Raw genomic sequence first — 24700 nt, 5'->3', positions numbered from 1 at the left:
TCACTTTCTCCGATAATTATTTTTGACTTCCTTTAATTTCACATATTTTTCATTCTCCTGTCTTATGTCAGTATTATCAAGACTACTAATTAAAATATTCTTGAAATCTATATGGAGCCAGGCATGGTGGTACATGCTTACAATCCCAGCTAGTGTAGGCAAGGGCAGGAGGATCACAATTTTGAGGCCAGCCTCAGCAACTTGGCAAGACACTGTCTCAAAAATAAAAAATAAAAAGGGATGGGGATGTAGCCCAGGGTTAGAGCACCCCTGGGTTCAATCTGCAAAAAAGAAGAAAAAAAATCTACTTGGGAACTATAGGTATCAATGTTGTATAGCCTGTAGAATTCCTTGCATAAACAGTTAAATATTTCAAACTACTACCAAAGTCAAATGAACATTTACCTCCAATAACTCTGATGAAACATCAAATTTGTATTCTCTGCCATTTTCTTCTTCTGGTTCCATACGCTTGTAAAACAGCATATATGCACTGTGTGTCTTTCAGAGGCAAAAAAAAAAAAAAAAAGTATAGTTTCATTGTGACAAGGTATAACTCTAAAATTAGACATTGTAGAAGAAAACAATATAAAATTATGATACATGAAATAAATGATTACCTTTTCAAAGGAGAAATCCATAAATTTATCTGTAACAGAATCATAGGTCTTCGTCTGTTTAAAAAAAAATTTTGCTTTACAAAATGAATTTATTCAGCTATACTTATGTAAAAATTATTTCATAAACAGCTATTTAATACTTCAAAGTAAGTTGAAAATAGTTTTCAAATTATATTGCATTCATAAAAAACACATGTATATGGTTTTCAGATAGAGAGTGCTATAAAACTGAGAGAAAATTTCCGTGTAAAAAAGGAAAACAAAAGAAGGTGTGGCAAGGAAACAGTTGGTCTGGATCTAATTTTTGTAAATGTGATAAGTAAGTAGAAATATCAATATCAATATTCTCAGTAACCCTGTAAATAAGAAAAATACTATTTCCATAGTATTTTTCTTGATATTGATATTGATATTTCTTTATAGGCAAAATGTTGTCATATATTTTGAGATTTCAAAATATTGTCCATATGTACTCAACCAATTCTTAAAAAACAAAAAGTTTGAGCCTTAGAGTTATGACTTTTTGCAGATAAAATGGATTTGTTAGTATTTACATAAGGAATGTAACTGACAGGTGACAGAGAACTAAGTATCAGAAAAAGGCATCAGTCAACCAAAGATATCACAAAAGAAACCATGGAAAAGAAAACAAAACAGAAGGAAAGAGAAGAGTGAAGGTATGAGAGATGAGATCTAAGTAAGAGAAGATAGACCACGAAATATAGGAGGATGAATTTATAGAGAAAACTGCACATGTGGAATATAAAGTTCAGTGGTGGGGCTACTAAATCATTAGATATTAAAGTTCTACTGGAAATTCTGCAGAATTCTAGGTTGTGACAGAAAATATTTTTTAAAAGGCCAAAAGGGGGCAGGGAGCAACTGACAAGGAGGATTATGGGCATGACAATGGTAAGAGAGAAATCTGTTTCTGAAAACACAGACTCAAAACTTTTTTTTCAAAGTACTTTATCAAAAATATGTAACAGAACATTAAAATAAAATGGACCTGTGATTTGGTAAACTACCTTTTAAGAGAACCCTGCAACTAACTTATCCCTTTCTTTTCAGGAAAAACTCCATTAAAAAAAAAAAAATGTCCTAGAAATAACATCTAGAGATGTTTGATTTAGTGATAGGTCGAATGCTAAGTAAATAATAACTTTCCTTTCCTACACATTTCCAAATGTTAGCAACTGGACTATTCTTTCTATTCAGAACAGTAGACAAGAGGACCAAGAAGCAATGAGAACTCTTTCATTAAAACCTAGAATGGTCACAACCAGAAGTTATTTCAATTTCTGACCTGTGAGAATCAACAGGTTTATTTCTGTGTTTAATTTTGCCCCCTGGTGTTGGGGACAAACCCGGGGTCTCACATATGCTAGGCAAGCACTGTATTAATGAGCCACATCCTTAGCCCAATAATGTTCCTATTAAAACAGCTTTCAGGAAACTGGTACTACGCCAGGATAAATAGCAGATGAAATAGTAAAATGTCTTTTTAATGTTCTACTATAAATTATTTAACAAAGGAGTTCCTTTTCTAACCTATAACTAGTGTTAGTAAGATTGCTGGTACCTTCAAAAAGCATTAAAATAATAAAAAGATTTCCTTGGGCAAGATTTTTGAGATTACATCAATAAATGATAATTTCTTTTTGCTCTAATTCCATAGAATTCATTGAGTAAACAATATGTTCCATCATAATGCTCTTGGCAATATAATTTAATTTCTGTACTATTATTTAGCTCTATTTTTAAGACTTAACTTTTTGATCAGACTGCTTGAGGGCAAAAACAGTAATTTTTAAATATTTCCTGTGTCTTGTGTATGCTATGAATATTCTAAACTTCCAATACATATCAATAAACTTTGGATTTAAAAATAGCAATTATAAAAAAGTTATGAAACCTTGTTATTGGATTTTATGATACCTGAAAAGTCACAAACCATTTATAATTCCTAAATGAAACTTACCGTCATCTCTCCACCAAAACACTCAGAGGCAAGTTGAGCAGAATCAAAAGGTTTTACCTCAGCATCATTAAAAAGGTACCTAAAACAAAACACATAGTATGAATCAATATGCATGTATATAATAAATCTCTATACTTGCCACTATTTTCACAATATTGAGATTATATGCTAATATGTGGCAAATACTGATCAAATTATTATTTCATGTGTTAAATTCTAACAAGGTCTTGATTTTACAACTCCTGGACACTACTAGAAGTTGGGAATGGAATTTCCTAACAGTCATGACCACCTTAAAATCTGACAGATCAGTCTGGGGATGTAGCTTAGTGGTACAGTGCTTGCCTACCCTGTGCAAATCTCTGGGTTCAATCCCTAGCACCACAAAAGAAAAAAAAAATACTGATAAATCCATTACAACTTAATATTAACAAAAACAAGGAATAGAAACTTTACTTAAATATAACACGTAAAGCTATTATATGGGAAAGAGAACTTAAGTCTTTGAAACTTTCTGGGCTAGGGTTGTGGCTCAAGTGGTAAAGTGCTCGCCTAGCACTGGGTTCAATCCTGAGCACCACATACAAATAAAATAAAGATATTGTGTTCACCTTAAAAAAAAAAAAAGCAAACCTAAAACATAGATATTATTAAAAAAAAAAAAAAAAAAAGAGGGCTGGGGATGTGGCTCAAGCGGTAGCGCGCTCGCCTGGCATGCGTGTGGCCTGGGTTAGATCCCCAGCACCACATACAAACAAAGATGCTGCGTCCGCCGAAAACAAAACAAAAAAATAAAGAAATATTTTTTAAAAACTCTCTCTCTCTCTTAAAAAAAAAAAAAAAGAGAGAGAAATGTGGGAACTTTCAAAGATAACCATTTCAAAATTTATGATCAAGCAGGGTGTGGTGTCACAGACCTGGAATCCCAGTAGCTCAGGCAGCTGAGGCAGGAGGATCGTGAGTTCAAAGCCAGCCTTAGCAACTTATCGAAGCTCTATCTAAAAATATTTAAAGAAAGGGCTGGGAAGCCAGGCATGGTGGCATGCAACTGTAATCCCAGTGTTGGAGGCTGAGGCAAGAGGATTATGAGTTCAAAACCAGTCTCAGCTACTTAATGAGACCCTGTCTTAAAAGAAAAATAAAAAGGGCTGGGGATGTGGTTCAGTGGCTACATAGCCCTGGGTTCAATCTCTGGTACCAAAAAAGTAAAGAAAGAAAGGGAAAAAAAATAACAACTACCAAAAAGATTCAAAATATACTTATGGAAATTGGTAAGAAAAGTAAAAGACACCATGGACACAATGACTGAATGGGTGAGAAGTACTAGCTGAATGAAACTATTTTGCTAACTACAGATCAATTAACAGTTGTCTAATTTGTTCAAAGCAATATCCCTGAAACTGAGCACAATGCCTAGGCATACATATACTATCTACAGAGGTATCCAAAGACCACAGAACAGTTATTTGGTACTCACTTAATAATTTCCCACTGTTAACTTCATAAAAGAAAATAAAATGTGTGGGTAGGAAAAGGCAAGGTTTTCTAGAGTAGAACATGGAAATAACTTGCAATTGGCATACATGAGGACTTTATGGCACCCTATAGAAGGCATTCAGCAAAGTGAATGAATACGGAGAAGGTAAGATTTGGAATGAGCAATTTTGACTGTGAATTTCCTAAGACTGTGTGTAAAAATCTGTGCCTATTCTTCTGAGGAAAGCATTCATCAAATGCTCGAGAATTCAGAGACTCATGAGTTTAAGAACTGATTCATAGTTTTTTGAAAGTCATTCTCATTTAAAAATTCTCTTTTCCTTATTCATTTCAGAAAGTTAAAAACTGAATACACCTGAAAACTACTTTAAACTCATACCTTAAAAACGGGGAAAAGAGGGGAAGAAAGTTAAAAATTCAAAGCAAAAAACATTTAAAAAACTCACCATTTATTATTTTTATAAGCATGTGGATTGACTATATCTCTGATGAAGCTATAATAGTGCCCACCATCTGCAGTTCCTGTGTGAACAGTCACTCCTATCAAGTCATACTCATAGCTCTCTGTGTCTTTTGAATGATCACTGACTTCCTTAAAACCTGAAATAATGTACATAAAATGGCAATAATTTTGATAACTGCCTAACAGTGACATATTAGGATCACTTTTTATACTCTGTATATAAAATATGCACAACTACTTTATATATTAAGTAGGTATAAAAACAACTATTTGCTAGTAATTCAGGATTCATAGCCAACTAAGAAACATATTATACAAATAACTGGGAAACAACCAGATATTAGCACGTAATTATAGGAAACCACAATATATTAAATATAAAAATGTTCATTTAATCTGACAGGATTTTGAAATACATAATATATGTTTCATTCAATTTTATCTGTATTAGGAATTGGCAAACACAGACCTAAAAAAGCATTAGCATATTTTTGCCTTTTAGTCTCAAGGAAAATAGAGCACTGTACTGGTATCATGGTTCCAAATATCCATCAGGTAATAGAAAGCACAATGTATTAGAAGGTCTGTGTAGTTAGAAACAAAACACAAGATACACTTTCCATCACCAAACATATAAAATCTAGTTCTCAAAAGGCACTAAAGAAAAAAAAAAAATCACAGAATTGTTTAAAAAGTTTGAAGAAGATTTTTGTCTTATGATCTATATATATATCCCACCACCACACAAGAAAAAAGTAGAATTAAGAGTAAGAAAAAAGAGCAGATTTGGTTAACTTGAACACATAGTCTACACTAGATAGTGAATTTACAATTAGGTAAAAAGAAGTGTCAAAACATTGGCTGAGAAGCATGGATGGGCTCATTTAGGTGTGCAGAATCTGAATGTCAGTCACTAGTAGCCTAGCAAAATCCTTTACCTTGGCACAAATTTCTGCTCCCTATAAGCATGGAGTCATCATTGAACAATACAACAAAGCACAGATATTACAAAGTCCTACTATAGTTTTCCAAATGGTTTGATAAGAGGTGTAAAAAGTAAGACGTATATAAACAAGTCGGCTTTTTAACTTTACTTTTGTTTTCAAATATATCCCTATTGGACCATTTCCTGAAACTTAATATACACATATCCTAAGGGAATTCCCTAATCCCATATTCCTTCACATTTTACTTGCCATCTTCAAACAAACAGTATGTTCTTCTTTTGATACAACAACCTATATTCATTGTTTACATCTCTTATTTCCCATTTAGTGAGGGTAAAAAATTTACTGAACACTCATGAAGTGCTAAGCTGAAGCTATAGATTAAAACTTAGTTCTCTTTCCTAAAGCTGCATTGTAAGGTGGTTTCCTCATATCTTTAAAATGTAAATAAGATGCTGGCAAGATCCTCATTATGTAAAAGGCAACTTTTTGCTAAGGAAAAAGCGGAAAATGCAAGGCAAACATTGTTGCACATGTCTGTAATCCCAGTGCCTTGGGAGACTGAGGCAGGAGGATTCCAAGTTCAAGGCCTGCATCAGCAACTAAACAAGGCCCTGTCTCAAAATAAAATAAAAAGGGCTGCAGATGTGACTCAGTAGTTAAGCACCCCTGGCTTCAATCTCTAGTAGAAAGAAAAATAGAAAAGGTAAGACCCAGACGCTTTCAATTTTCTTCTCTTACTGATCTCCTTTCCTAAATCCTATAGTCCTTGAGGCACACATCTACTAGTTTAAAAAAGTATTGGTCTCATGAAGAAATAATTTGGTGCTTATCTAGTTATGAACTAAGTGCCAATTTCTTGTGTTTTTTTCCCCCTTTATGGTATAGGGGAACTGAAAACAGAGATGCTTTATCACACAGCTATATTCCCAGTCCCTTTTTTATTAGTGTGTGTTTGTCTAAGTTGCTGAGGCTGGCCTTGAACTTGTGGTCCTCCTGTCTTAGCTTCAGGAGTAACTGGTATTACAGGTGTGCACCACAATACCCAGCTACCAAGTGTCATCTTTAACTCATTGCAATCTGCCTTCCTATTGCAACATGCAAATAAAATTACTCTGATAAAGATAACCTAAGACTTTCAACTTGTTATTTTCAGTCCTATTCTTACTAGAACAGTTCTTTCTCCTTAGCATTTAATTCTTAAGACCACATTCCTTTATTCTTGATATCTTTCTGAAATACTGACATCAATATTCCCTCATCCAGTGGCTTAAAATGGAAACAAGAGAGTCCCCTCTTCCACCCCCACCCACTAGAAGCCAACCAACTGAAATATAAGCCTCATGGGAGGCTTATATTGTTTTTGTCATCACTGTATTCTCACAAATTACATAGTACATAGGTATTCAATAACTTTTTACTGGATTCATTTATTCAGTCATAAAGTCTTATTAACTACATAAAGTCTTATTAATACATATACTTCTCATCTCCCTTTGCACTCTTTCTTATTTAAGCCACAATTTTCACTGTGGTTTATAAGAATGGCCTCTCTACATACCTTTCATCATTCTCTAATCCATTTTAGAATAATCTTTCCCAAAGGCTCACCTATTTGTCAGCTCCCTGCTTACAATTCTTTTAATGGTTACATAGTAAATAAATATTATAATATGACCTAAGAACAAAAGAAAAAAATGTTCTGACCACTGCATTTTACATGTCTCATTAACCAGTACNAGACTGATCTGTCAGATTTTAAGGTGGTCATGACTGTTAGGAAATTCCATTCCCAACTTCTTTTGAACTAACTCTTACTGAACTTCCTATCTCTGCTTAAATATTACCTTCCCATGAAAGTCTTCATTCTTCTATTGTTAACACATCATACTTTTAATTTCATGTTCAACATAAGACTTACCCCACTTAGATCTAAGCTCCCCGAGAGCAGCAACCATATTTATCTTGTTCCACTTTTATGTCTCCAATACCTAAAACATGATACTAGTAGAATACTAAATATTTATTGGCTAATTAATGTGTCTTCAAAAACATTTTCATTTCTAAGACTCAGTTTAATTTTCTTAACTATGTAGTTGATAATAGCTTTATGATTTCCTTGTTATGGAGACTTATAACACAGACAACCGAAAGATAGAAAATTACCTTCTTTCCTGTCACTTTTTCCCATAAGAAAATCTTCTGTATAGGGTGTCATATCCAAACGTAACGGGAAGGAAAAGTGTGTATTCACTTTTTCTTTCATCATAGTGACCATATTAAATGTATACCTCATAGTATTAAAACTCAGAATACGAGGCAATTTCTTAAAACATGCCCTGAAAAGTAAAAAACAAACAAACTTACTAAATATTGTCATTCAAAAATACTTTAGTTTGCTGTGTGGCATGCCTATAATCCCAGTGACTTGGGGAGAGGCTGAGTAAGAGTACTTCAAGTTTAAGGCCGGCCTCAGCAAATTGGCAAAGCTCAATGAAATTTATCAAGATCCTGTCTCAAAATAAAAAATAAAAATGGTGGGAGATGTAGCTCAGAGGTAAAGCACCCTGGGTTCAACCCCTATTGCCTCCTGCCCCCCCAACACCCCCCCCAAAGAACAAAATCAAAACAAAATGATCATCAGTTTCATTAACATTACACTATCCCTACTTTCAATAACCAACTTAAAGTAGTATTCTAAATCACACTCTTACTGAAGGTATACACCCCCCCGAAACACTTACATGACTTTTTCCCCCTTTTTTCAAAGAGATATCCTGTGTCTAGGTAAGAAAAATTAAAGATCACAGTAGAAGACAGCAAATGAGGGCCGGGGTTGTGGCTCAGAGGCAGAGTGCTCGCCTAGCATGCGTGAGGCACTGGTTTGATCCTCAGCACCTCATAAAGTAAAATAAAGACATTGTATCCACCTATAACTAAAAAAATTTTTTTTAAAAAATAGCAAATGATGATAGAGATATCAATGCATACTTTGGAAGCATGAAAAAGTGCACATCATACTCTAGCAACAAAGAGGTATTTGGTTAAGTTTTCTTTCCCACCTTAAATAATAAGAATCAGCAGAACATGGTAGTACATGCCTGTAATCCCAGTGATTCATGAGGCTGAGGCAGGAGGCAGGCAGTTAGTTCAAAGCCAGCCACAGCAATCTAGGAAGAACCTAAGCAATTGAGCAAACCCCTCAATTATCTATGAGTGACTCATTATATTTGTCTATAGTAGGTAACTTTAGATTGATTCTCATTCTGTTTAAGTCCTTCTTACCCTAATCCTAATTCTCACAGGAATTTGTCTTCTTTTTTATAACTGCTTGCATAGCTCTGCTTCCATGTGATTAGTTCTATCTATAGCTTTTCTCTCTTGCAACCAACCTGTTTTATGGAGATTGAGCCAAAGAATAGCATTCCATTCAAATGCACACTGACCTGAAAAAATATTTTCTTAACCTTATTGATGATGCTTCTCATTCTTTGTCTTCTGACATACATAGATCTTTTCATTAAAAAAAAAAAAAAAAAAAATTCTTTGGTCCCAAAGTTCCTTCTAGCTTCTATATTCCCTGCTTTTTTTTTTTTTTACTGTCAAACTTGTAAAATGAATAGTTTATACCTAATGCCATGTAATCTAACAATCCTGCTTCTACTCCTACAACATGAAAAATGAATGACTATTTTGCTCACAAACCCAATACTTTTATCGCTAACATATTCTTTCATCTTTGTGAACTATGTCAATTGAAGATATTATTTTTGAAATTCTGTCCCAATTTTTTTATTACCATCCCAATTTTCTAACTTTCCTTACTTTTCTTGTCACTTTTTTCTCTGTACTTTTAGGATGGTTTAGGCCTCAGTTCTTTGCATCAGTTATGTTCTTTCTTATGAAGATATATTGATATCTGAATAATTGATTGAATGAAGCTAATTCAAAAATGTGGATGTCAACCATTTGATGTCATTGTATGTTACCAATCTTACTTTCCATTACTAATTAATATGAATTCTCTACTTGACAAAGGCTAGCCTAAACCTGACTATTTTTTGTATTGGGGATTGAATCCAAATGCAATTTACCACTGAGCTACATATATCCACAGTCCTTTGTATTTTTAATTTTGAACCAGGATCTCCTTAAATTGGTGATACTATCCTCAACCTTGAGATTCTTCTGCTTCAGCCTCTTATTCTCTGGGATTAGAGGTATATACCACCACAACTGGACTTCTTACAGATACAAGGTCTTATCTCTCTCCTTTTATTCCTAATGATAAATGGCATAAACTGGTCTTTGAATCCAATTTCTATGTATCATTCAATGATAATGTGACACCTGTATTTAATCACTCTATCCTAAACCTATCAATTTATAGCCCTTAAGAAACTTTCACTATAGAAGCCAAGAAGAGTACATGTACTTTGGTTTGTAAATAAACACTCTATCATATTCTACTGGGCATACAGTAGAGAGGTAAACAATCAGAATGACATTGGTAAGTATTTGATGAATTAAAAGGTCAAAAAGAAAATCTGAGAGAACATAGGGTGCTTTAAAAATCTTTTGTGCCAGGTATGGTGGTACAGGCCTATAATCCCAGCAGCTGGGGAGGCTTGTGAGTTTAAAGCCAGCCTTAACAATAGAAGCCTCAACAACAGGAACTCAGTGAGACCTTGTCCCTAAATAAAATACAAAATAGGGCTGAAGATACAGCTCAATGGTTGAGTGCCCCCGGATTCAATCCCTGGTACCAAAAAATAAAAATAAAAAACAAAAAATAAAAAAAATAAAAACTCTTTTTTGTGCCAATCCATCTATTGTTTAATCATTTAATCCATATGAATATTCTTTGATATTTATTTTTTAGTTTTTTCAGCGGACACAACATTTTTGTTTGTATGTGGTGCTGAGGATCGAACCCGGGCCGCAAAAGAATATTCTTTGAAATAATAAAAAATTATAAAATGTTTGATATGAATTATAAAGTAAATCAATTTTTTATTTGAAAATACCTAAACTACTATTTTCCAGGTAATCCTCTGAAAAATTTACACTGAGGAAAAGTATTTTTGAACTGAGTACAAAAACTTAAAATAACATCAATACATAAAAAGAATCAGCTTGAACATAGCATAAAAAAATTATACAATAGTCTTTAACTCAAAAGTTAACTAACTTCTAAATCTAACTCTAACCCAGACCTCTTTCAAAGGTCATATAACAATAGGCAACTGCTTGCAGAGAACTCAAATTAAAGAAAACTTGAATTCTGTTATATTATCTATCTCCCTAAAATCAGCTCATCTACACTATTTTACAGATCAGAATTTGGAAAGTCTCTATTCTTTTGTGCTTGCATGTCCTCACTATAAAAATGGGAATAATAATAGAAACTACTTAAAAAGAATGCTGTGAGGATTAAAGGAATAAAATCAAGTAGTCATGAGAGTAGTACCTGCTAAACAGAAAATACTAAAAGATACCTATGAAAGAAGTCACTAAAGCTAGATACCTAAGAGGAAATATGATTTGGGGTCGGGAGGGAGTTTACTGGGGATTAAACTCAGGGGCACTCGACCACTGGGCCACATCCCTGGCCCTATTTTGTATTTTTTTATTTAGAGACAGGGTCTCACTGAGTTGCTTAGTGCTTAACTTTTTGCTGAGGCTGGCCTACTAAGTTGCTGGGATTACAGGCATGCGCCACCGCACCTGACGTAAATGTAAATTATTATAAAAATGGTTATTTTCCTTCCTTTCCTGGGTCTGCTTCTAAAAATTAGACTTCTTGCACAAGGTTAGTGAGTCCCACTTTCTTTCTGTAACTGAATTTATATACCAAGTTATAATTCACTGAATAATGAATGAAAAGTTACTGCATGAGATTGAGATCCAAGCAGCTGAGTTTACATTAAACACAGTTTTCACAGTTTAATCTTATTTTATACCTAGTTTGTTTTTTACTTCCATTGGATGATTTTATCAAAATGATAAAAATCATCCAGGCACAGTGGCACAAGTCTGTAATCCTAGGAACTTTAGGCTGAGGCAGGATCTTCACAATTGTGAAGTCAGCGTAGGCAATTTAAGGAGACCATGTCTATCTAGAAAAGGGGGTCAGGGGCCTATACCAGGGGAAGGGAGACAACTCAGGGGTAAAGCACCCCTGGGTTTAATCACCAATACATAAAATGGATAAAAATTGTATTTCAAACAGCATACCTTTTTTCAGCTCGTACTTTCTTCCCGCAATGAGAACAAGTATACATGTTGTCACCTTCTAAGGTGTCTTTAATGGTGACTTCATCAAGAGACTCCTATGTATAAAACCACATTTTAAAAGTTCATGTTGTTATTGTTTACAGCATGTAAACATACAAAAAGCATTAAATGGGGCTGGGTTATGGCTCAGTGGTAGAGCGCTTGCCTAGCATGTGTGAGGAACTGGGTTCAATTCTCAGCACAACATATAAATAAATTAATAAATTAAAGAGCCATCGAACAAAAAAAAAAAAAAAAAAAAAGAAAGAAAAGGCAATAATTACAATTTGGGCAGAATAAATCAAATTTGTTTTAAAACAGTGACTGTTTAGTAGTATATCATTTTTTCCCCTCATGAATCTTACTATAATTTTTAAAGAGCTAAGTATTTATATTTTGATTGGACAAAAAATATTGTGTGTCCTACCTTTAATTTTATTTGATCAGCAGGCCAAGAATAACATACATGAAAACATAAAAATGTTAATTTTCTTTCAAGATGACAAACTTGTTATATCAAAATAATTAAAACATAAAAGGTCTAAATTATACAATGTTACTCACATAAATGTTCTTCATATCAGCCACCTGGCACCTCACAGTATAAAACTCTTCAGCAGTTTGACTAACATGTTCACAATCCTGATTGATCAATGGTCAAAAATTAGTAATTTTTACTGTAATGAGCTAAAATACATTAAGATCTCCAAAAGCAAAAACCAGGTAAAATACTTACCAAGGACACAACATTGTTGGTAATTACACCTCCAAATAAACTTTTGACGGTATTTTTCTTTAATGTAAAACAAACAAAAGTCAGAAATGAAAATGTAGGCAAATCTTCATAAACTTCAAAGAAACTTTTCAGTATTCTAGTACTAACCAGTTCTGGAGACATTTCTTCAATTTTAGTAATCAGATCAGTAAAAAATTCTGTCATATCTTTCTGCTCCCCAGTATTCAGAGGCTGCTTATCCATGGTGTATGTTTTACAAAAAGGTCTAGGATTATATGCTTTGCATTCACTCTCCTATAAACCAAAAGAATTTGTTAAACAATACCAAGAAAATAGCCACAACAGCTTCTTAAGTGAATGAACAAAAACAATAAAACATGTGGTAAAGCTACAAGGTTCTCCTAACTTCATTTTTGTTTCATTTTTCATACCAATTTAAATTTAATGGTTTCAGTGCCAAAAGATGCTTAAATGAAGCTTATGAAACTATTTTTAGGTATAGGAATTTCTGTAAGAAATCCTTGACTCAAAGGACTCCAATTTGTATTGTGAAGCATAAATACAAAAACATTTGTAGTAAGTAAGTTTTTTTGGAGGGGGTGGAGTCTAAGGGTATACTGGGTACAGAAACCAAAGGCTCTTTATCATTGAGCTACATCACTAGCTCGTTGTTTTTTTTTTTTAAGTGATAGATGGACACAATATCTTTATTTCGTTTGTTTATTTTTATGTGGTGCCGAGGATTGAACCCAGTGCTCCATAAGTGCGAGGCAAGTGCTCTGCCACTGAGCCACAACTCCAGCTCCATCCCCAGCTCTTTTAATTTTTGAGACAGGGTCTCACTAAGTTGCCCAGGCTAGGTTCAAACTTTCGATCCTCCTGCCTCAGCCTCTCAAAATTACCGGGACTACTGGCATGCACCACTGCCATCACGCCAGGTTGAATAAATCTTTCTACAGATTGAACTTTCTTTTTCGATAGTTTGTTGTTGTTGTTGTTATAGTTTAAAATAGTAGTTTTTGTGTTGGGGATATAGCTCAGTTGGTAGAGTGCTTGCCTTCATGCACTAAGGCCACAGGTTCAATCCCCAGCACCCCCCCACACACACACACACAAGTTAATAGTGTTCTGTATCTCAGTGCAAATGGCACATTCCTGCTCTCTTAAGAAGTGCATTAAAAACAGAATCAAAGGATGACTATTAAATCTTTTAATTAAAAAAAAAATTTTATTCAGGCTGGGCATGACAGCACATACCTGTAGTCCGAGTGACTTGGAGGCTAAGGCCTGAGGATTATAAGTTTTAGACAAGTAATAACAACTTAGCAAGAACTTGTCTCAAAATAAAAATAAAAAGGACTGAGGATGTGACTCCATGGTAATACTCCCCTGGGTTCAATCCGTAGTACAAAAACAAAAGAACTATTTATTAAGTCCCTACTATGTATTAGTAACTGAAAAATACAAGAATAAATTGTGTCATAATAACTGTACTCAAACTTCAATACAAAAGGTAAAAGTAAAAGGCATGGAGACCTGGAAACACTGTGGCGAGTCTGTGAATTCTGTCCTGTTTAAGGGGTTGAAAACCAAGGCTGACAACAGAATGAAAATGGAGGAGTGACAGTGATGCAGGCAGGTGTAATAGCATAAATATCTATACAAGTAAGAAAGCAACAGAGTAATGGACTCCAAAGGGGGTACAGATACTGAAGGTTGAGTCTGGATATGTGGAGGGATAAGGAGATAAACTTGAAAATCACAGACAATATGTGCCATGGGAGAGGACTATGAATATCATTCTGTTCATCATGAGGAATCATTGACAAGTTTTAAGCAGGGGATTAATAATTTTGAGATTTGCTATCTTTTTTACCTTTGATCAATGATTACTTTTATACATTTAAGGGTAAGAATTAAGAGGGCAAGAGAAATCAGCCAGAAAGCTCAAGGCCTAAAAGAGGTAACTCTGTGATGGGAAAAAAATCAGACACAAGGACAAATTAACAGAATACAGACAACAACTGAGAAAGGACTCTTTAAAAGTCATTATGACAAAGACCACAGGTAACTAAAAAATTAAATCTCCATGTGTTTTAGATTTTGTCAGAAGGCATATCGAATTAGTTTCTCACCACAATTCTGGAACTTACCATTAAGTATGTAAACATTTTCTGAAGTTCTAGAAGTGTAGTTTTGTGTTTCATATCTTCTGAATACTGAAAATGAAAACTTCTGTCAAAACTTGTTGATGGTAGTAAATTGGACATTCTAGCAAACAAAGTCATGCAAAGTGCTCAACACTGTATCTGTTTTCATCCTTTTAGCTATTTGCAGGAAAAATACACTTTTTATTCTTTCTTTAGCAACTATAGCATTCAAAAAACTGGAACTCTTTTTTCTCTACAATAAATAAAGCTATCACCATTATGTCAAAAAACCTGAATAAACAAATCTTAGAAACATTGCTTTCAAGATCAACACTTACATGGTACATGTTGACTTACAAGAAAAAACATTTTAAGTATTCAATGAATTGTCTTTTACAAGTAAATCAATACATTGAAAAATAATACTGACCATACTAGTAAGCAATATTTCATCACCATCTAATCATATTTTTACTTTTTTGGGAATGGCATATTCTGAAAACTAAAGAGGAATATTGATCATGATCTTTGACAACCATCTAAATACTAAATTGCCAAAAACTCAGATTCAGGAATCTAGCTAGGGACTTAGACAAAAACACTGACCTTACCAGAGAGACTCACATACATGCTGGACACTTTCTAGATACAGCCTATTATTATTCAAGTAATACTTTGCAAAAATAATTATAGTATACTCCTGACAAATGAGGCTTAATATTTCACGAGTTTATGAGGATAGTCACACCAAATGACATTTTCTAACATATAATATATCTGCTATATGCAAAGTGCTAATTCAGAATAAAAAACGATAAGATTAATAATGTGAACGGACTTAATGCCACAGAACTGTACACTAACAAATGGTAAAATTCTATACTTTCTGTATCAGAATACATGTAGTTTTGGTCAATCTTTCTGTGAAAAGGGAATAATAAAAACAACGGAAGTTCTGGTATTAAAGCATCAACTTTCCAAAGTCATGTCAAATTCTATTAAGAGTTTTCTATGTAGATATTAAATTTCAAGAGCACTTGATCAATGAGCCACACCCCCAGCCTTATTTTGTATTTTTTAAGAGACAGGGTCTCACTGAGTTGTTTAGTGACTCACTTTTGCTGAGGCTGGCTTTGAACTCAGGATTCTCCTGCCTCAGCCTCCAGTGCCATTGGGAGTATAGGCATACACCACTATACCCATCTCTCATGGTATTTTGTTGTTGTGTTGTTGTTTTGGTTTTTGTGTGGGATGGGAACTGAATCCCATACATGGCAGGTTCTACCACAGAGCTGCATCATCAACCCTTTTTCATTTTTAGTTTGAGACAGGGTTTTGCTAAATTGCCCTAGCTGGCCTCACACTAGAAATCCTCTTGCCTTAGCCTCCCAAAATACTGGGATTATACTGCCACTGTGTTCAGATCTAAGTTCAGTTTTTAACCTAAAACACCACTAGGAGTCTTAGTTAGCCTATCTGAGTGTTCTTTCTGTCCCTGCTAATTCCTGACAGTCCTAATAGCTTAAAAGTGGTCATTAATATGAAGAGACAATAAGAAATATGGTCAAATCACCAAGAAAAACAAAAAACCCTGGAAAAATGCTTCTCTGATAACTAATGATTTTATAAAACTATGAAGATGGGTCCACCACCTTTAGTCATAAAAATTTCTGTAAGCTAATGAAACTCTCATTGAACTACTTTGTAGTTACACTCAATCTACAGAGCTGATAACTTAGGAATATTCATATACATGATGGTGAATACCTGGAATCCCAGTGGCTTAGGAGGATTTCAAGTTCAAAGCCAGCCTCAGAAATTTAGCGAGGCCCTAAAGCAACTTAGTGAGACCCCTGTCTCTAAATAAAATATAAATAAGCCTGGGTATGTGACTCAGTGGTTAGGCACTGGGTTCAATCCCTGGTATAAAACAACAAACAAAAACCCTGTCTCAAAATAAAAAACAAAAAAACCTGGGGATATGGCTAAGTGGTAAAGCATCCCTGGGTTTGATCCCTAGTACCTCCATACACACACACAAAAAATCATATAATCAAAGCCAAAACCCAAACCTTCTTGAGTATACTGTAAGTTGGAGACTCCAAAGAATAATTTAAACATATTAAATAATTCACTGAAGGCATATAAAGTATCATACAATTTCATTAGTGGGGGGAAAAAAGCCAGGAGATAAAGATAACATGATGGAAGAAAACAAAAATAAAAATGCAACCATAAAAAACATCTGCAAGGGGTTGGAATCATAGTTCAGTGGTAGAGTACTTGCCTAGCATGTGTGACACACTGGGTTTGATTCTCAGCATTGCATATAAATAAAAAGTTTAAAAGTAAAATAAAGATCCATTGACCAAAAAAACCCCAAAATTTGCCAAGAACTTATTAGACAAGGCAAATTAAAAAATAATCCATGATGAACAAAATGAAGACAAGAAAGAAAAAGTGATAAAAAAAATAAATGAAGCAGAACTTATCCAAACAAACTGAATCCACAAACTCATTTACATAAAAGAAACATACTCAGTGATTCTGGTAGTACTTCCCTAGTTTGTTTTGCTTATTTTCTATGTAATTAGAACTTTTATTTATTTTTACTGAAAATATTTACTGTATACACTGAATGTGTACATTCTACAACTGTGTTCCTTTGAGAAATAAATTACTGAATCATCTACTCAAGTGTAAAAACAATGAAAATATACACATTAACTACTTATATAATGAGTTTTTCTCTCATATTTTTACTCATAATTCCTCAAAAACTATTTTAGTACACCACAAATTAACCAAGATTTATAAATAAAATTTTAAAATTTGGTCTTTTTTTTTAAGTCTTTTAATATCAGAAAAACTCTACCTTGGCAGTGAAGACAGCCTGTCTTGCTTCAGGTATCATATAAAGTTGCTGAATAGTGGAAGCCAAGTAACAAGTAGCTCCAAGGTTAGTCAGGCCAACAAATCTACACTCTGCCCGGACATCCTCATGAGGCCAGTAGTCCCACTTATAAGGTGCATGAGCTGCTGAAGAAAAGAGGGAAGAAAAGATGCCCCCCAAAACAAACTATTAAACTCAATATATTTGGTTATTATTAACAGCCATGACCTCCACTAGTTATCTAGTTTATATGAAATATTTTTTATAATTTTATAAACTGTTAGAATACATTCTAAACTCATTCTTTTAAAAATTCAAACTTGACTGTCAAAAATTTGATTTTATGTGACACTAAATTATTTTACCTAAAAGAAGCCAAAGTATTTAAAATATTTATTTAAAAAACTCTTCAAACTTGTTTGTTCAAACCAATGTTTATTTTGCAACTTTCCTATTCTATTAATAATGGTTTAAGTTGTTAAAGTGAGTGAACTGAATTCTTTAAAAGACACTTTCCAAAATCTCATTTCTGCATTCAAAATTTATAAAGATGAAAGGTAAAGAAGAATGCTTACACTGCATGTGTTGTGCCATGACCCAATTGTGTATTAGCCTGTAGTTCTCCACAGACCCCTTTACCATCTCTACTAACAAATCATAAGCAGCAGCTCTTGAAGAATGTGATTTGCACTTTGGCTGTTGTCGATCTTTCAGACTGGGCAACAAAAACAGGAGATTGAAGATATCTCTTAAAAACTCCTAGAAAAACAGAAAAGTCAAATACATTATCTAAACTTCGATATTAATTACTTTCTAAAAGCAAGGAATAACAGAATAGGAATATAAGACTATCTACTATTAAAAAGTTATCCTAAAACTTAATGGCACCATATAATATTATCTGAAAGTCTTCCTAATATTCACTTCTTTTACAGAAAATGGAATACACCGAGTTCCTTTACTCTTCCCTTCCTCTTAATATCTGACAGCTCCTTCTTACACCATCTATGCATGATGTTATTCTTTTCCATTCCATTAAGTGATCAGAAATTTGTTAAGACCTCATAACTCCTTACCCTTGCCTTATAACAAATCCCAGAGATACATCTGTACTTATTTATCTGTCTTCTTATTTCACACTACTAATAAAAACAACAATAGCCAACAGAGTAACTTCATCACACTGAGCATGTAAGTGCTACTCACTCTCCAAAAGGCCCCAAAATGAAAATCAACAAAGGTTAGGAACTTTTCCAATAGTCTTACAGTGGGCGAGGCAGGTGCCAGTCAGGATTCAAGACACTATAGTCTTAACCTCTATAACAGTGAAGTTCAAACTGAACTAACAAGATTTGCCATGAGTTAAATTGTTTTAAGAAAATCAAATTCTGTATCTTCACTCTAGGTATGCTTTTTCCTGAATTTAATCTGCTTGGGAAAGAGGTGCTAGGTTATCTTTCCACTTGTCCTTTCTAAACTGGTATTCTTACTTTGCTATATTTTACCTAGTTATTTCCCTCAAGCTTTCCAAATACATTACTATGGCACATTCTCTGGGGTACCCTCCCAAGGTATAATGCAGAATAAAGGTAACATAATAAGATTGAAATATTCCTACCTTAGCCTTTAGTAAGGCTAGCCTTTGGCTGTAGTTTGGTAAATGCACTTATAAACAAGTTCCTTCAATGACATAAAACTTTCCCTAAGTGATAAAGGTAGCTCATTGTGCCCAACTGTATATAATTAATGCTGAATCTATGTTTTCCTTTTTGGGAGTCTGGAATTTCAATGACCATTCAGTTATGTAGTTCATATGTGTCCATATGAACTATAGATAAAACCCTGGATATCTAAGGCTCAAAAAGTTTCCCTGGGTCGGATGCAGTGGCACACACCTATAATCCCACTGGTTTGGGAACCTGAGGCAGGACTATGGTGAGTTCAAAGCCAGCTTCAGCAAAAACAAGGCACTAAGCAACTCAGCAAGACACTATCTCCAAATATTTATTTATTTATATATATAATTTTAAAGGGCTGAGGTGTGGCTCAGTGGTTAAGCTCCCCAGAATTTAAAAAAAAAAAAAAAACTTCCCTGGTAGACCACATTTCACTTACTTTGACCCACTCTTTGCTAAGGGAAGCACTATCTGTACACCTCCACCAAAGAGGACTCCTGGGAGTCTGCCTCTGATTTTCTCTAGGCTATGCCCCATACATCTTTTCCTTCTGATTTTACTTTGTGAACTCATTTCTCTATAATAAATATTAGCCATGAGTACAACTATATTCTTAGTTCTGTGAGACAAAGAATGTATAATTCATAGTTTGACTTTGCAAAGAAAAGCAGGTATGGCTAAGAAATAGAGAAAGTGAACAGGGGTTTATTTTATGTTGTTGACCCACAAATAAGATTTCATCTTACTTATATTAGAATTCAGAAATAAGATGACTGTCATAAAGACATAAATGAAAACACTTACTTCATTTGGAAAATAAAGTCAATTGATTCAAACAGAAAGTCTCAATTGTCTAATAAGTAACTTAACAATGAACTACTTCTGCTCACCAGTATAGATCCAAGAACTAGATAAGCTACATTCTAGTAGCTCCAATGTTTTTTGTTTTGTTTTGTTCTGGGGGAGCGTGATTTAAAAGCCTGTGATAAAAGCATTTCATCAGAATTACTGGCCTTTAAACACACTAAAATGAACAGTATTTTTTATTTTGTTATTCTGAGTTCATCAGAAAAACAGGTGTCTCTAGGAAAATAATAATATCTACATAAACACATCCATTTGGTAAATATATTTTAGAATGTTCCACAGAAAGAACTTACTCAAAGTGCTGCCTGAGAGAATATTAAAAATAATTTTTATTTATAGATCATAGTGTGATTCTGACATGTAACTCAGAAAAAAAGAAATTGTGTTTAGAAAGCAAATACCCAGGAAAAGTAAGTTTTACTTATGTGCCAGCCTCTGAGGATTCTTCAGTAAAAAGTAAAGAATCTGTGTCTCTAACCCTGGTGCTCACCTCTGCAGGGTTTGTGAATGTTTAGACCCAAAACATGCTCGAGATGCCAGAAGGCACATTATTTCAAAAAGGAGCATCAGAGGCTTGACTGTAGATTGGGACAAAGGCACAAAATCAGATTACTTGAATCATAATTCTAGACCACACTTACTTTTTCTAGAATGTGAAAATCCAACAGAAACAAACAATGAAGATTATGCCTGAGCCAGCATGGTGGTGCATGCCTGTAATCTCAGCAACTTTGCAGGTTGAGGCAGGAGGATTACAAGTTTCAGGCCACCTTAGGCCAAAAAGTGAGACTTGTGTCAAATTAAAAAAGGGTTGAAAATGTGGCTCAGTGGTAAAGTGCCCCTGATTTCAAAGCCCAATACAAAAAAAAAAGAAAAAGAAAAAAGCGTGAAGTTGTAAAAAAGGAAGATGACTAAGGGATTACAGGGAGCATGGATGAGGCACATAAGGAACAACGAGACTCATGGCAAAGCATGAATCCAGGAGAAGATAAAAATTTCCAGGAGTTAGCCAGAAATGGTCGTATTGCATATAAATGAGAGACATTCTGTCCATATACAACTACAAATATAAAAATTATAAAAAAAAAATAGGTGGACTGACCACCCAAGCATGCTTGCTTGCAAAACTTTGTTCCATAGCACATGTTCTGCAGAAGTAAGGTTTGCCTTGCTGAGCTACTTCCAAGCATGTGTTTTGATTCCTTGCAGCACTCTAGTACTTCGAACTACTGGAATACTTCAATTTTATGAAGTATTGGCCCACTCTCTTTCTCTCTCTCTCTTCTTTTTTTTTTTTTTTTAGTTGTAGATGCACACGATATCTTTATTTTTTTATTTTTATGTGGTGCTGAGGATCAAACCCAGTACATCACTCGTGCTAGGCAAGCACTCTGGTGCTCACAAATGCAAGGCAAGCACTCTACCACTGAGCTACAACCCAGCCTTGCCCTTTTTTTTTTTTTTTTGAGAGAATTTTTTAATATTTATTTTTTAGTTTTCGGCGGACACAACATCTTTATTTGTATGTGGTGCTGAGAATCGAACCCAGCGCCATGTGCATGCCAAGCGAGTTCACTACCGCTTGAGCCACATCCCCAGCCCCCTGGCCCATTCTTAAATAAAAAAATAAATCCAAACAGAGCACAGTGGTGCGTGCCTGTAATCTCAGCAGCTCCGGAGGCTGAGGGAGGAAATTAAAAATTAAAAACCAGCCTCAGCAAAATCGAGGCACTAAGCAACTCAGTGAGACCCTGTCTCTAAATAAAATACAAAATGGGGCTAGGGATGTGGCTCAGTGTTCAAATGCCCTTGATTCAATCCCCGGTACCCAAAAGAAAACAAGAAAAAACAAAACCCCAATAATAGTGATGCTTAAATTGATGTAATTTTATCCTTTGACAGATACACGGTAGAGAGATTTTCTTTAATATTAGTGATAGGAGACAGACAGACATGACTGGTAGGAACATCACGATAAGGTAATAATTCTATAAACTGCCTACTGTGCTGACTTGCTCTCCTTTCTTTAAAAAAAAAAAAAAAAAAAATTTACCTACAGTCCTGTCTAGCTTAAGTCCACAGGATATGTTACATTCCTTAGCAAACAATCTGTTACCTGAAAGAGAACATCAGACCTGAGAAGCCAATCAGTCTCTCCCTGAAGGGGGAGACTTTTGGGACCCTTATAGAGACTAGATCCCAGAACTCAGGGATTTAAGAGTAATTCCCCCTAACCATAAAATTGGTTAAGAACAGGTTCCGATTAGAGCCTGTTAGCACAGGCCAAAGCAAGACATAGTTGTCAAGGCAGTGGGGCTCCTGCTGTCAATCAAAAGCCAGGAGATGGAACTAGGTGAGATTCTCTGGAAACTTTCCTAGAACCCCGAAAAAACTGAAGAGCAGGAGAGGCATGCAGTCCCTGTCCTGAGAATCCACTCTTTTCCTTGAGAGTGCCCCTTTTCCTGTCTAATAAACTCATGCCTATTACTGTGAGCCATGAATCTAAAATCTTTCTGACTTGATCACAATAATGGGGATTTGAAGGGGGACATTCAAGCTGTCTCAGTTTCGTGAAAGGCTCTTGTCCTAGAACAATACAACACAAACTGCATTAAACACTTCCACTTGGATATCATATTGACATTTAAAATTGAACATGTATAAAATAGAACTCCTGATTAAAACCACTCTTTTCCTTCCATTATGGTTCTATCCTGATTTCCTTTTCTTAGTGACTGCATTATTATTCACTTAGTTTCTAAAGCTGAAAATTTAGGATTTATTCTTGATTAATCTTTCTCTCACTCTATAATCCAATACAAATATATTAGTTTTGTGAGCTCTACTTCCAATAAATATTACAAATCCAACCACTTTTCACTATCATCTCTGTCCTGAACTTCTACTAACACATTTGCCTTCCAAGTTCTGTACCAGCAAGCAGTCTAATTTCCCACACAAAGCATGAGTAAATTCTTTAAAATAAAATAATTAATTCAGTTCATATATCTCCTCCAGTATAAAAGCTAATTCTAAAGTTTTCCCAAAGCACAAAACCAGAAGGAAATCACATATGGATTTGATAACAAACACCAAAACTTTCTTACAAGGAACTTTAAAAGCAACTATTATTTAACACTGTTTGGAGGGACCAGAAAAAATTAGACAAGTGAAGCAGAATTCAGACTTGAAAAATAAGACATAAAGAATTACTAACAGATGATAAACCAAAAACAAATTAAAGACCTAAAACAACACTTAAAACTAAAGATAATGGAAAAAATAAATACAAACAATAAATAAATTGAAGATAGACTTTGACAAATTTAATCCCTAGGACAGCCAAAAAGTAAAAAGATAGAATAGAATAAAAGGTGGTCTCTAATTAATACACAAGAACCCTTTTTTTCACATAAACATCAAGTTAGAAAACATAATCAAAGAAAATATTCAATTTATGGCATGAATTGTTACTTTTTCTTATTGGGGTTGTATTGATATAGAATTGATACCCTTATGATACTGATTCTGATTGTGCAAAAACAGTATTACTCATGAAGACTTCACAGGAATAAACATTAAAAAATAGTTTAAATCCACATTCCATATGAAGAAAGCTTTAAGAATACAGATTAATTTTGTGTAAATATGATAAATACTATTATTGCACAGGCAAAATCAGTAACAAAGATCAATACTGCATCAATACAATTGCAACAGAAAAATTTAATTTTAATATTTGTAAAATAACCAAATGAATTCTAAAGTTCATTTAGAAAAATAATAGCTAAGAAAATTCCAAACAGGAATAACAATGAAGATGAACCACCATAAGTTATTCACAACTCTAAATTTATATGGTTAAGATATGGCATTGGTGAGTGAATACGTACATCAGTGGAATGAAACACAAAGCTTAGAAAGAAAGCAAAACACATATGGCAGTTCAGAATATGAAGGAGGTATTTCTAATCAGTGGATTAAAAAGTAAATTAGCCAATTAATACGGTACTTGGTATTGACTTGAAAGAAAAGTTATTTCATTCCTCTCACCTAAATGATTTCATTATAGAAAAATATAAATGTAAAAATAAAATTATGGAAATATAACAAGGTACCGTGTATTTTTTTTAGTTGTAGATGGACACAATATCTTTAATTTCATTTGTTTATTTTTGTATGGCGCTGAGGATAAACCCAGGGCGACACACGTGCAAGGCAAGCACTTTATCACTGAGCTATAAACGCCAGCCTGGTACTATGTATTTTTAAAGTCAACACAAAACCTAGATTCCATAAAAGATCAGTAAACTGGAGTCAAATTAAAATGAAATAAATTATACTTAGAAAATAAGTGAAACAAAAACTGCAAAATGAGGGGCCAGAGTTGTGGCTTGGTGGTAGGGCACTTGCCTTCCAAGTGTGAGGCACTGGGTTCAGTCCTAGCACCACATAAAAACAAAAAAAGGCATTGAGTCCATGCACAACTTAAAAACAAAACAAAACAAACCTGCAAAATGAAAAGACAAACAAGAACAACTTGCAACTCATATTTTAAAAAAGAATAATTTCCTTTACATAAAAATTCTTTAGC

General features: G+C 34.2%; 1 protein-coding gene across 6 annotated transcripts in view; it reads right to left on the bottom strand.

The window, feature by feature from the left end:
- The window catches only part of Usp34 (ubiquitin specific peptidase 34), a 221689-nt gene that overhangs the window by 50151 nt on the left and 146838 nt on the right, over window positions 1-24700 (bottom strand). For all 6 annotated transcript variants that reach the window (XM_015479634.2, XM_048804265.1, XM_048804260.1 and 3 more), the window contains 12 exons: window positions 18139-18322; window positions 17546-17706; window positions 14674-14739; window positions 12668-12814; window positions 12521-12577; window positions 12349-12426; window positions 11746-11840; window positions 7675-7847; window positions 4545-4698; window positions 2602-2680; window positions 621-674; window positions 406-501 (listed from right to left, as the gene is read on the bottom strand). In XM_015479634.2, the coding sequence (XP_015335120.2) occupies window positions 406-501; window positions 621-674; window positions 2602-2680; window positions 4545-4698; window positions 7675-7847; window positions 11746-11840; window positions 12349-12426; window positions 12521-12577; window positions 12668-12814; window positions 14674-14739; window positions 17546-17706; window positions 18139-18322 (1344 nt within the window). The remainder of the gene's footprint in view (window positions 1-405; window positions 502-620; window positions 675-2601; window positions 2681-4544; window positions 4699-7674; window positions 7848-11745; window positions 11841-12348; window positions 12427-12520; window positions 12578-12667; window positions 12815-14673; window positions 14740-17545; window positions 17707-18138; window positions 18323-24700) is intronic.

Source organism: Marmota marmota, unplaced genomic scaffold (genome assembly GCF_001458135.2).
Source record: "Marmota marmota marmota unplaced genomic scaffold, marMar, whole genome shotgun sequence".
Taxonomy (NCBI): domain Eukaryota; kingdom Metazoa; phylum Chordata; class Mammalia; order Rodentia; family Sciuridae; genus Marmota; species Marmota marmota.
Note: the sequence above shows the minus strand (reverse complement) of the source record. Positions and strands in the feature narration are given on the sequence as shown.